This window comes from Sapajus apella, unplaced genomic scaffold, assembly GCF_009761245.1.
Source record: "Sapajus apella isolate SASKATOON/1434 unplaced genomic scaffold, GSC_monkey_1.0 scaffold41, whole genome shotgun sequence".
In the NCBI taxonomy this organism is placed as follows: domain Eukaryota; kingdom Metazoa; phylum Chordata; class Mammalia; order Primates; family Cebidae; genus Sapajus; species Sapajus apella.
In genome coordinates, this window is record NW_022436981.1 from 5,872,721 (window position 1) to 5,884,737 (window position 12,017).

At 39.0% G+C, this 12,017-nt stretch overlaps 1 protein-coding gene across 1 annotated transcript in view; it reads left to right on the forward strand.

The window, feature by feature from the left end:
• Positions 1-3,757: 3,757 nt before the first annotated feature.
• Positions 3,758-12,017, forward strand: part of OPN5 (opsin 5) — a 42,305-nt gene continuing 34,045 nt past the window's right edge. Inside the window, exons 1-2 of the mRNA XM_032299358.1 lie at positions 3,758-3,907; positions 8,196-8,315. Of these exons, the coding sequence (XP_032155249.1) occupies positions 3,778-3,907; positions 8,196-8,315 (250 nt within the window). The 5' untranslated portion in view covers positions 3,758-3,777. The remainder of the gene's footprint in view (positions 3,908-8,195; positions 8,316-12,017) is intronic.

Here is a 12,017-nt window from a genome sequence, read left to right on the forward strand (position 1 = left end):
CAAAATTTGACAAACTGAATACTATTTGATTCTCTTGGAAATAATATCATAGACTCTGGAAGTTGTACCCAGACCACAACATCTAAAGAGTAACTACAACACAAAATACAACAATAGCAATATATAAAAAATAAAAAATAAGTACATAAGAGATTAAGATATGAAGCTGGTTGGGAATCATTGGTTTGATCACAGGATGCCATCCCAGGGAACTGAGGGATGTGGTGTTGAGGGTCCTGATTATCTGGGAAGGCAGATAGGACAGTATCTATCCACTATGAGCAGTACACCGTCTTCAAATACAGGAGATAAAAAAGGGAAGAAATCAGAAAATGGCTATTTTATTTTCATAATGAAGTAATTCAGGCACATTCACTACTGAAAAAGAAATTCTCTAAAACATATCTCTGAGCAAATACAGTCATGACCATGTGTTGCATTTAAGTAATATAGTGTTCTGCAAAAATATTTTTGACAGTTACATTGCTATAGCCTGTTTTTAGCAAAAAGTATAATTGTGTATCAATGATGAAATGGCACCTTAATAAAATAATAATCCCATACCTATCCACTGGTACCTCTAACTTCTTTATGAACTGAAAGTTATTTTACGCATGTGTAGGTAAACCAGAGGAGGAATTAAGTAAATTAAGCAGGGTTAATTTCTCCTAGGAGTATTTTAGTAGCGATCCAAGCAGCCAGTTTTATATTCTGAAGGATGTAGACTTTGGATAAAATATTGAAGGTCAAGTGGAATTTGGATAGACTGAGAAGAAAGGAAACACAAATTACATAGAGAGGAAAATATGTGTAAAGAGTGGAGCTGAAAAATGAGTTTTTAATATATAAAGAAGAGTGAAAAATAAAAGAATTCCCAAATAACCAATATATTTAGGATTCTCTGCCTCTTTCTCTCACTGTTCCTCAGGAAGAGTTGTGTCTAAGTTGTGTCTTTGAAGAACTAGAAACACTCTCAAATATTATATTTCCAAACTTAAACAATAGCAGTAATTTTGATCCGTGTCAGAAAAAAATAAATCCACATATGATATGTCAAAAGCAACTCTTCTGCCAGGCATGCAAGGCCCTGCAGAGCAAGATCCCATTTGCTAAGCCAAGATGGCTACCATTTCTCGCCATCATGAACTCTGTTCCCATGGAATGACTCTTCTTCCATCCGTTTTACACTTTATGTTCATTTCTGCCTCCAAATCTTAGCTCATGTCATTTTCTCACTGAAAACATTCTCTATAGTTTTTGTTGCTTACTAAAGCCCCTTAAGGGCTCAAGCGAAGTTTTATGTTATAATTTTCATTATTAACATATTGAGTCTTAAGCTGTGCAAAGGTGGGTACTTCTAGATATAGGAAGGACAATTCTTGATATTATACACACAATCTAGTTAATTCTTCAGAGAACAGAATTATTTCCTTGCTTGACAAATTATTATCTAGGCCAGGTACGGTGGTCACACTTGTAATCCCAGAGCTTTGGGAGGCCAAAGTGGGAGGGGCCCTTGAGCCCAGGACAGGAGTTTGAGATCATCATGGGCAACATAGCGAGATACTGTCTCTGCAAATAATAATAATAATAAATTATCCAGGTGTTGTGGCATGCACCTGTGGTCCCAGCTAGTCGGGAGGCTAAGTCGAGAGGCTCACCTGGGCCCAGGAGGTTGAGGATGTAGTGAGAAATGATCACGCCACTGCACTCCAGCCTGGGCAACAGAGTGAGACCCTGTCTCAAAAAAATTATCTAAAATAAAATAAAGCAGGATTTTGTTATGATAGTAATGATAGATATCCTCTTGAAGTTTAATAACATGGTAAACCTCTATTATCCTACCTCATAATGCTGGGTTTATAGTAAATGTTCAGTGAATACTCACAAGCATACCTTGATTCAGCATAGGACCCTGAGCAAATCTGTTATACTATCGCTATATCTTGATGGATAGGCAAGTTTGGGAAAAGTAAGCATCTCAGCACATAATAAATAGATAGGACACCCCCCTCCCATTTATAATATGCTTTTGAATCCAATATCCTATTGCTCCTACAACAAGCATGATGATGGATAAGAAGGAGACTGCCCATTTTACAGATGAAGTGGTTGTGGTTCAGAGAGTTTAAATAATTTGCTCAAGATCAGAGGGTGGGTGTCAAAGCTGGAATCCAACCCTCATCTTATGATTCTGAATCTAGGGTGAAGAACAGGACTGGAAGGCAAGTTGGGCCTAGGGAATCTTTGGGGAGGAGAAAGTTTACCAGAAGAAGGGGAAGTCAAAGGGGAATCAGGAGTTTGAAATGTAAAGATAAACTTTGACTTGGGGTAGGTCTTGGGATGCGGCAGCCAAAGATTTCTCCTAGGGCTTTCTAACAATCTCAGGGGGAAGGGTTTGGAATGAACATTAGCATATGACTGTCCTCAAACTGTGTAGAAGCAGACAGTAGTTTCAGCCTGTTAGTGACCCTCTCAGTTTCTGGCCACTGAGAGGGTCACTAACCTTCCTCTGTAAGCTGTAAATTGGCAGTTAGAAAACTGTTAAATCCATGCTTTTTGCAGATGTGAATTACATGGTTAGATATTTCCCGATCACCCTGTCACCACCTGTGAGGCCCACAACTCTGTTCCATTTGCTGTCTGACATAATGCCCCAGATTGTTGCCTAGAGAGCTGAACAGTGACATCTATTGGTTAGATTTGAAATACACAAGTTCAAAAGAGGGAAACAGCCACATTAGTATTTCTTCCCCTTTTGAAACAAATATTAACAATCATGCCAAAGGAGTGACCCTTTGAAAAGAAGTTATGACATCAGCGGTACACTTTATCTGAAGAACAACACACAACTCCAAGTTTTAGGATGAGGGATATTGTATGACTTTTATTTTTGCAGAGAGCCCATCAAAGACTGTGTAAGCCTTTTAAAACCCCAATTCGAAAGAAACAGTACTAAGACCTGTATATTTGGGAAGTTCCTCATTGCTCAAGATTTCATCCTAAAGTATAAATAAGCAAATTGAAAATATAGATTTAGGGCAGTAGTTAGAAATAATGAAATTGCTTTCTCTTTTAGGAAACTTGAGAAACAAACCTTCCTGTGGATGTGCCTATGAGCTACAACCCAGCTTGAATACTTTCTAAAAGACTCCAAATTTCAAGATCACTTTGACCGTCACCTAGTTCTTAGCTTCAATAAATGCAGTGTCCATGTTCCCTTGTACTGAATATTCTATTTCTTTCCTTATAAAACTCTAAACCTCATTGAATGTGCAATGGAAATGCTCTTCTGGGCAATATGGATAATTAAAAAATACTATACTCTGACAAATTATACATATACACACACACACACACACACACACAACTCTGTGTGTGTGTGTGTGTGTGTGTGCATGCGCACACTGCACATATCATTTCCTGCTCAGACCTATACAAAAATTGCTAAGAAACAGTAAAATGGACAGTTTGGCCTTCAACCTTTTATCCACCCAAGGGAGCTAAGAAGTGGCTCAAAGAGGGTAGCATGAGAAAACAGAGGAGAAAATGAAGGGTTGGATAATCTGCAAACTGAATAACTAAGTAATGACATAACTGGATCATTGAAAAACCGTTAAAAATTTTACCAGCTATTAGAGAATCATGCATGACCCTGGAAACTTGCTTTTCGTTTAAAAACAGGAGCCAGAATTATGAAATGGTTCAAGCTGGCTTATTCAAGCCTGCTGAGATCTCTCCTGATTTGCTTTTCAGACCCTGTGGTTCCAGCACAGAATGGCGTTAAACCACACTTCGCTGCCTCAGGACGAGCGCCTGCCACACTACCTTCGAGATGGGGATCCCTTTGCTTCCAAACTTTCTTGGGAAGCGGATTTAGTGGCTGGCTTTTACCTGACAATAATTGGTAAGGTTCCTTAATTCTTCTGTACAAAGGCTGCATTTAGAAAATTAATGGGCTGATGGGTTAATTTTGTAAAAGAATTTCAATACTTAAGTGGATAGTTTAGTAGAGGTGAAGAGGGGGGAAGGCAGAAGATGGAGTGGCATTATGGCATTCAATAAATGTTTCCTAGAAGTGACTCTTTATTATTATTATTATTATTATTAGGAATAAAATTCCATTGATAATCCAAAGAACTCTTACAGTAAAATTATGTATCTTGAGATTGTATTTCATTTTGGGTACTTTGGGAGTAGATTTACTTTCTGAATACAGAAATTAATGATAATGATATTTTATTTAAACAGAGTGCTTTTCTTTTCTAAAAATGTTTTTGATATAGTCATAAGATTTTAGATTGAGAATGGGTCTTAGAAATAATCTGGTTCAGTCTCCTGTTCTCACAGCTGAGCAAACTCAGTTGTGCTATAGTGCTATAGTAATGGTAGAAATAGTGAGTTTACTTCACCTAAAAGTAAAGTTGTATCATGACAGCATAGCTAAGTCATTCTGGTAAGAGTTGAAAAATGTATTGGTGATAAATGGAAGAAAGTCCAGGGTTAAAAGAGCTTTGTGCATAATTGACTAAGGGGTGAACCTGCTTCTAGACTGCATGATCTCATTCATTCAGTAGCCACATGTGGCTTTTCCAAATTGAAAGGGGCCGTAGTGTAAATACTCACCAGATACTGAAGGCTCAGTACGAGAAAAAGTGGTACAAAATATCTCATTAATAATTTTTAAAAATTAAATACATGCTGAACGTACAACATTTTGGGTATGTTAAGCTAAATAAAATATATTATTAAAATTAATTTGCCAGTAAATTTTTGCTTTGTTTAATGGCTACCAGAAAATTTTATAATCCATATGTGGCTCACATTTCTGGCTTACATTACATTTCTATTGGACAGCACTAATCCAGGCAATTAGGATTTAACCACCACACTTTTCTTAAATTTAAAATCGTTGTTTTAAATTTGGGTGACCAGTGTGAAGGTGGGTGATGTCTTTAGGTTTGTTTGCCTTTAATTTTTTCAAATGTTGGGTCAAACTTGCTCTCTCCCTCTCTTTTCTCTTTGTTTCTATCTTTCTCTTTCACCCTTCTTCCCTCCCTTCCTCCCTTTCTCTCTTTCTCTCCCTCTCTCATCTATTTATTACTGGCTAAGAATTTCATTTAACCTCCTGAAATTAGCAAAACTCATTAGAAAGTACTTGATATCCCTCTATGGTCAGTGCTTGAGGCAAAAGGAATTCATGTGATTCAACCAAATTCTGCTGTAGAGTGATTCCCTGGGTCCTTGTCTTTATTGTTGCTAGTGTTTACTAGCTTAAATCGTTTCTTATAAATGAGACCTCATTTCTTTTCCACATAAATATATATTGCGCACCCACCCTTGGCCACTGTTTTAAGTTGCTGGGAATAGAGCAGCGAATAAAATGGGCAAACATTCTGCTGGTACAGAGACTATCTTATCACTGTAAAATCCACATTTCATTTTGATTAAACTTAAGTACTTTTCACTACCAGACAGGCAGAAAAATCAGCAGCTTATCAATCGAATTTAGCATAGCTTCATCACTTTCAAGGAATGAATTAAAAAGTAACATCAATAACCTGACAGATTTCTCCAGACTTCACAAAATAGAGAGGCGTATCAGTCCATTCCCAATCTTAAGCATGAAGGATTGCAGAAAGAGAGGCAACCAGGGTGGAGAAATCAGGAGGATTTCCCATCTGATGCACATGGAGTTGGAAGGAAAATCCACAATCATATTCCAGTGGGTTTGCTGAGATGAAGCCAGAAAAATAGATTAAAAAAGAGTCCCCAGACAAGGGGGAGCTTCAGGAGGATCAGGGCGCTGGAAGGAGGAGCCAATGGTATGTTAGAGAACAGTCATGAAGGGTGAGCAGAGGGGTCCGCTGGAGGGGTTTGGACTCACCTTTGACCCACTTCTTGGGCTTTGCTGTGTGTGTGGTTTTCAATCTCCTAGAATAGGATAGTGTAGATGTGCCAGGATTTATATTTATTTATTTATTTATTTTTTGAGATAGAGTCTCACCTTGTCACCCAGGTTGGAGTGTAGTGGTGTGATCTCAGCTCACTGCAACCTCCACCTCCCAGGTTCAAATGATTCTCAGGCCTCACCCTCCTGTGTAGCTGGGGCTACAGGTGCATACCACCCATGCATGGCTAAGTTTTGTACCTTTTAGTAGAGACGGGGTTTTGCCATGTTGGCCAGGCTGGTCTCCATCTCCTGGCCTCAAGTGAACTGCCCACCTCGGCCTCCCAAAATGCTGGGATTACAGGTGTGAGCCATCGTGCCTGGCCAAGATGTGTGTGCCCAGATTGCTTTTAAGGAGCCACAGTGGAATTAACATTCTTGGTGGGCTTTGTTAAATACTAGAAGTCTTAACAGACAATTGAAAGAAAGCAACGTAAATCTGAGTTTGAAATACAGGAGAAATAAATTACAAATCCATTTTCCACCTCCTGTACCTTTACCACTATTGTAAATACTACATTTATTAACAGTCAATATATATGATATTTTTGTATCCATAAATGATATAAGATTTGATAATCTAAAAGTCTCCCCACTTTGGTCTTTATCTTCTTAATCTGGCTGTCTTTTCACTAACATTGAGAATAAATTTGTTTTCTCCTGATACTCATCTATAACTTATTCATATTGCTTGTGGGAATAGTTTACATCCAAAATATAGAGAGATGACTATTTTTTTGATAATGCTTTGGCCACTGGGTGAAACCTTATGAAGGAGGGTTGGTAAAGAAAATTTAAGGAAGGAAAAGGAAACAAATATTCTCAAAAGATATATAGACAGGTGAAGGTTGTTTAAATCAGCCTTGTGTATCAAATGTATATGCTACTTGTTCTTAATCTTTGTGGATACAAAGTAGGTGGCATTTAGTTTATAATTTTTCAAGCCATGTTTTCACATTTTACTTTCCCAATGGGCTGTCCTAGCTGGTTTCCTTGAATGAGACCTAAGTTTCATTTTAGTTGGTTTGCTCTAGAACTCCATAATCTCTGTTATTTTTCTCTTCCACTTTAAGAAAGCTAAAGAGGTTTTAATGGACCATTAAGCAGCACTGACTCCAGGGAGTCAGAATTTCCTCAGCACCATGCAGTTAGCTCCTGGTGGTTTCACACCATCAGCTGAATCACACATTTCTTTCTTTGCCCCCAAATGAATTGTGGTGGAGAAGTAGAAATTAAAATAGAAAACTCTGGGTTTCTCCTGTTAATACTCTCCTTATTCCTTACTACTAAAGGCAGCTGTACCAGATTCTCATTTATACACAGCTACACTATGAAGCAAGAATTCCTGAAGAAATCTACTCTACATGTTAAGCTATGGAAGTAGGTGTATTCTTTTCTTAAATAAAGTCAGTAGGGATTGGGTCTTTTTGGATTTAAACTGGGTTTGTAAGAACTTTCAAACAGTTTCATTGTAATGCCAAAGCCAATTAGTCATTAATAAAAGGATATTAAAAAGTGGGAACACATTTATGGCATTGTTGGTAGGTTCGTGGGTTGAGGGTCACTTTCTCTCCCCTTGGTGGGAGGGACAGTGCCAGGTTCTCGATTGTCACCTACTTACCCTTGATATTTAGTCCAGTAGCAGCTGAAGGCTGTCCTATCTGCCAGACACTCAGTGTCCACGTCTCCCGAAGAGGTGAAAGTCCTGGGACGTCCCTGGGAGATGTCCATTTTCTTGAAGGGAGTTACGCCGGTGGTACCTGGCCTCTGCCTCTCCTGAACACTGGTGCTCTCTTAGGAGTTCACAGTGATACTGAAGGCAACTTCTTTGGTTGGCTTCATCTTCAGAATTTGTCAAGAGCTAAGGGTTTAACCCTACTTCTCAGAGGGAGGGAGTTCTATAAAGCCAATAATCTATAAAAATGGCTGAGGAAAGTACTCCACCCTGGGGGCCAGTACAAGAACTGACCATTGGGATTCCCACACTTTCCTGAGCCTCACTGGGAAGTTAGCGATGCCTTTTTCTGGGTAAGTTCAGTCTTATAATCCCTGACTCCGCCCCATTGGCCTGTCACTCACAACTCATGCTGTTTATTTCATCTTCTTAATTTAGATTTTTTTATTTAGAGTCCTTTCACTACCCTCTAAATCTATGGTGTCCATTTTTGAAGTTGAGAAGTGTTTCATATCTGAGTGTGCTCTACGTCCTAGTTTTAACGATGGGAATTTTTATTTTTCCTTGTAGGGATTCTGTCCACATTTGGAAATGGATATGTCCTTTATATGTCTTCTAGACGAAAGAAGAAGCTGAGGCCCGCTGAAATAATGACTATCAATTTAGCGGTCTGTGATCTGGGGATTTCAGGTAACACAACCATGCTATTTTTTCTTTGTGAGTTTAAAGTGCCCCCCATTCTGAAGTACTCACTGGCTCAGATGTCAACCCCGACATCGCTTCCCTTCATAGCTCCTTCTGCTCTTTGCTTCACAAATCATCTTTTAGAGTTACGTGGCAAGTCAATGGGGTGCTGTCTGGCTGACAAGATCATTCACTTGATACTTATTGAGTCTTTGCTGTGTGTCAGGCATGTTAGATTCTGAAGACACGATTTGAAATTATACATGACACCTTAGATGTCTCAAAGTGTAGTGGGCTAAATGATTCAGAAATCAGAAATTATGAGGCAAGTTCCAGGTCACTATTTTAAGCTTCTTTACAACCCTCCAACTGTTATGAAGTCTGATTAAAATAAACATCAACAGAGGGGTCTTGAAGGGTAAATGACAGTTGAAAACAGTTGAGAGGTGAATATAGGAAGAGGAAAGAGGTGCCCTGTTGATGAAATATGTAATTATGGCATAGTGATAAATCACAAGCATAGGAAACTTCTGGCTCAGTGGTCCTCAAATACAACTCACAAAGTATCATCTGCGGAAGTTCTGATTTAAGTGGTTGAGAATGTTACCTGTGTATCAGGATATTTAAAATGAGGATTTACAGGTAAGTTAATGTGTGAACAAAATTGAGAAACACTGGCTTCTTTTTCGCTTCCCTAACAACACAGAAAGGAGCGGTTGGAATAAAATTTCTCTTTCGCTATGATTCACTTTTAAAAACATGAATCATTTTAAGTAAATCATTCTTCACTTTCTTCTATACAACTGCAGAGTTGCTTAGATAAACTCGAATCTGTCTTTGAATCCCAACATCTGCTATTTAGCTTATGGTTTAGGTCATTAAGAGTCGGGTAATTTGTTTGAACATACACAGCAGCTCCTCTTACCATTAGAAACTTGTTAGTAGTTTCCCATCAAAACCCTCCTTTAAAAAATGCTTTCAGGCTGGGCATAGTGGCTTGCACCTGTAATCCCAAAGCTTTAGCAGGCTGAGATGGTTAGAAAGTTTGAGGCCATGAGTTCAGGATCAGCCTGGGCAATGTAGTGAAACTTCATCTCTACAAAACAAACTTATTCTTGAAGTCTGGGTTTTGAGTAAAACAAAACAAAACAAACAAAAAGTAGCTGGGCACTTGAGTCCAGGAGTTCAAGGCTGCAGTGAGCTCTGATAGTATCACTGCACTGGGTGAAAAAGAGAGAGCTCAATTAAAAAAAGGGTTTTCTGATATTTGTTTCTCTCTTCATAAGTGGATTTTTCTGCCGATCTCTAAAAACAAGGCTCAGTAATAATCATCTGCATATCGAATCACTGTTTGGCTCACAGCTGATGTGTGCTTACTCGCATGGTATCAGGGAAGGCTGTACTTAGTATGGACCTGCATAAACATTATGAACTCTTATGGTGAATGCACATACATACACCTTAGGAAGAGCATGATATGCCGGGTCCTTTTCTGTGAAAATAATCAGAACGAACCCCAGGGGCATTTGCGAGTCTGCAAAATGGCTGTCATTTTTACTTGTTGCCACGCGATGGCGGTGTCGCAACAGGAACGGTAGCTTTCTTGGCCAGCTCGCCCCAAAGGCCCCTAAGGTGCTCTACCTGATGCGGAGCTTACCATGGCTGAATGAAACGTCATTCCAGCCACATCCTTCACCGGTGAATAATATCAGGCTCATGGCTGGACTAGACTAGGCTTGAATAAAAATGTCCTTAATTGGCCTGATATATTGAAAAATGCTTTCACCCAAGCAAGTCTGCGCGAGAATGGCACAAACCGCTTCATTACTCTGCTTATGTTTTCAGAGTAATTCACCAGAAACCACTTTCTTTCATATACAGTAAGAGCTTTCTCTAACCAAGATCAGGTATTCAACTCCCGAGCATCTATAATACATTTTCCCTTCCAGTAAACCTTCAAACTTTGTCTGCTTTATTTTTTTTTCTTGTTCAGCTATATTCCATCATAAGCGCCCCCTGGAGGCCAGATGTATGGCATCTATCAACTAATACTTGTTGGCTAAATATCAAAGGCTCCCCATCACTTGTGCACATTAGGATAACCTGGGGAGTTTTAAAAACATGAATGATGCCTGAACTCACTGCAGATAAATAACAATATTGGGAGGTTTGGGGGAAGGGATGGAACCCTGGATATTGATCTTTCAAGGGCAAAGCAAAACAACCCCTCCGGCGATTCTAATGTGCAGCTGGGTTCTGGAAACATTCTACTAAGTGGAAGGGAGAGCGGGACATTCTAGATAATACCCCAAAGGTTAATCCAAAGTGCTACTGAAGGAGAAAGCCTGAAATCGCTTTTGCTAATCAGGATCCCAGGCACAAACAGACACAATTTCACTCCATTCTGTCACTTTCACTTGTCGTTTTGCTGCCTTTAGCACCAATCTGGCTGACACCCACCTGAAGCCTTCTAGTTTGCTGTTTCCTCTGCCTCTAGTCCTTTCCGCCCAGAGTTTGTTTGACTTCTTTCCCATTGATTTAGGTGTCTACCTAAATGCCACATCTCAGAGAAGTCTTCCCTTAATATGTTTATGTAAAACAACAATTTCTGTCTACCTGCTTTCTCTGCTTTATTTTCCTTCACAGTGCTAATCACTACCTATCATCCTGTCATACCACATCTTATATTAAAAATTTGGGTGCTTTTTTTTTTGTCTGCTTTCCCTGTTAGAAAATAAACTTGTCAGTCTTGATCTTCACTTTGCCCTCTAGCACCTTGCTCTGGGTTTCTTACAAAGAAGAGACTGAAAAATTTGTTGTTGAATGGAAAAAAAAAAAAACCCAACCCCCCAAAAACCCAAAGTAGAAGAATGCTTTCTAGAAAGTAAAAAAAGAAAAACCCAAACAGTTATTTTACACTGCATTTCCTTGTGGCCTCACTAGAATGAGGAGGCTCTCATATGAGGGCGTCCAGTCTAGTGAGCTGAAAGGTGGCCCTAACCGTCAGCTAGAGGAGATGAGTGTCTAGCTTGCAGAAGACACTCAGTAAATATGTGTTGATTGACTGAAGTAACAGGAACTCCTGAATACTTTTGTATACCATACAGAACACACCTGGGAGGGCTGGGAGCTAACACCTGCAGGCTGAGAATGTCAGCTACTTCGCTTTCCTAAAGCACTCAGGTTAGGGAACCTTCTTTTATGACGTAGATCAGTTAGAGGTTTGAAGAGCTTCCTCAGCACATTCTTTTATATGAGGGACTGAATACAATAACTGAATAGGGAAGACTTCAGGGCATGATGTAAAAGTAGCAGAATGCTTTCTAGAAAGTTAAAAAAAAAAAAAAAAGTAATGGCGGCCCAAGGAATATCTTAAATCCCAGAAATCTGGATCTGGTTGTAAACAGCTTGGATCTCACATTTACTGAAATAGCTATACCGTATTTGAATAAAATATAACTCAACAGAACAAGAAAAAAAGAAACGACTGAAACAGATGGAAACATGAAAATCTGGTTCTAACCTTAACAAAAGGGATTTTTAGATAAAATTCCTAAACAATTTTTTAAAAACAGTGACTTTTTTTCTTTGAAAAAGAGCATGACTTAGAAGCCGAATATATAAAACAGGTGAAAAAAAGGTCTTTCCTGATTGACAGAAAGTGGAGGATGGAGCCCTGGGTGCTTGATATTTCTTTCCCTAAATAAC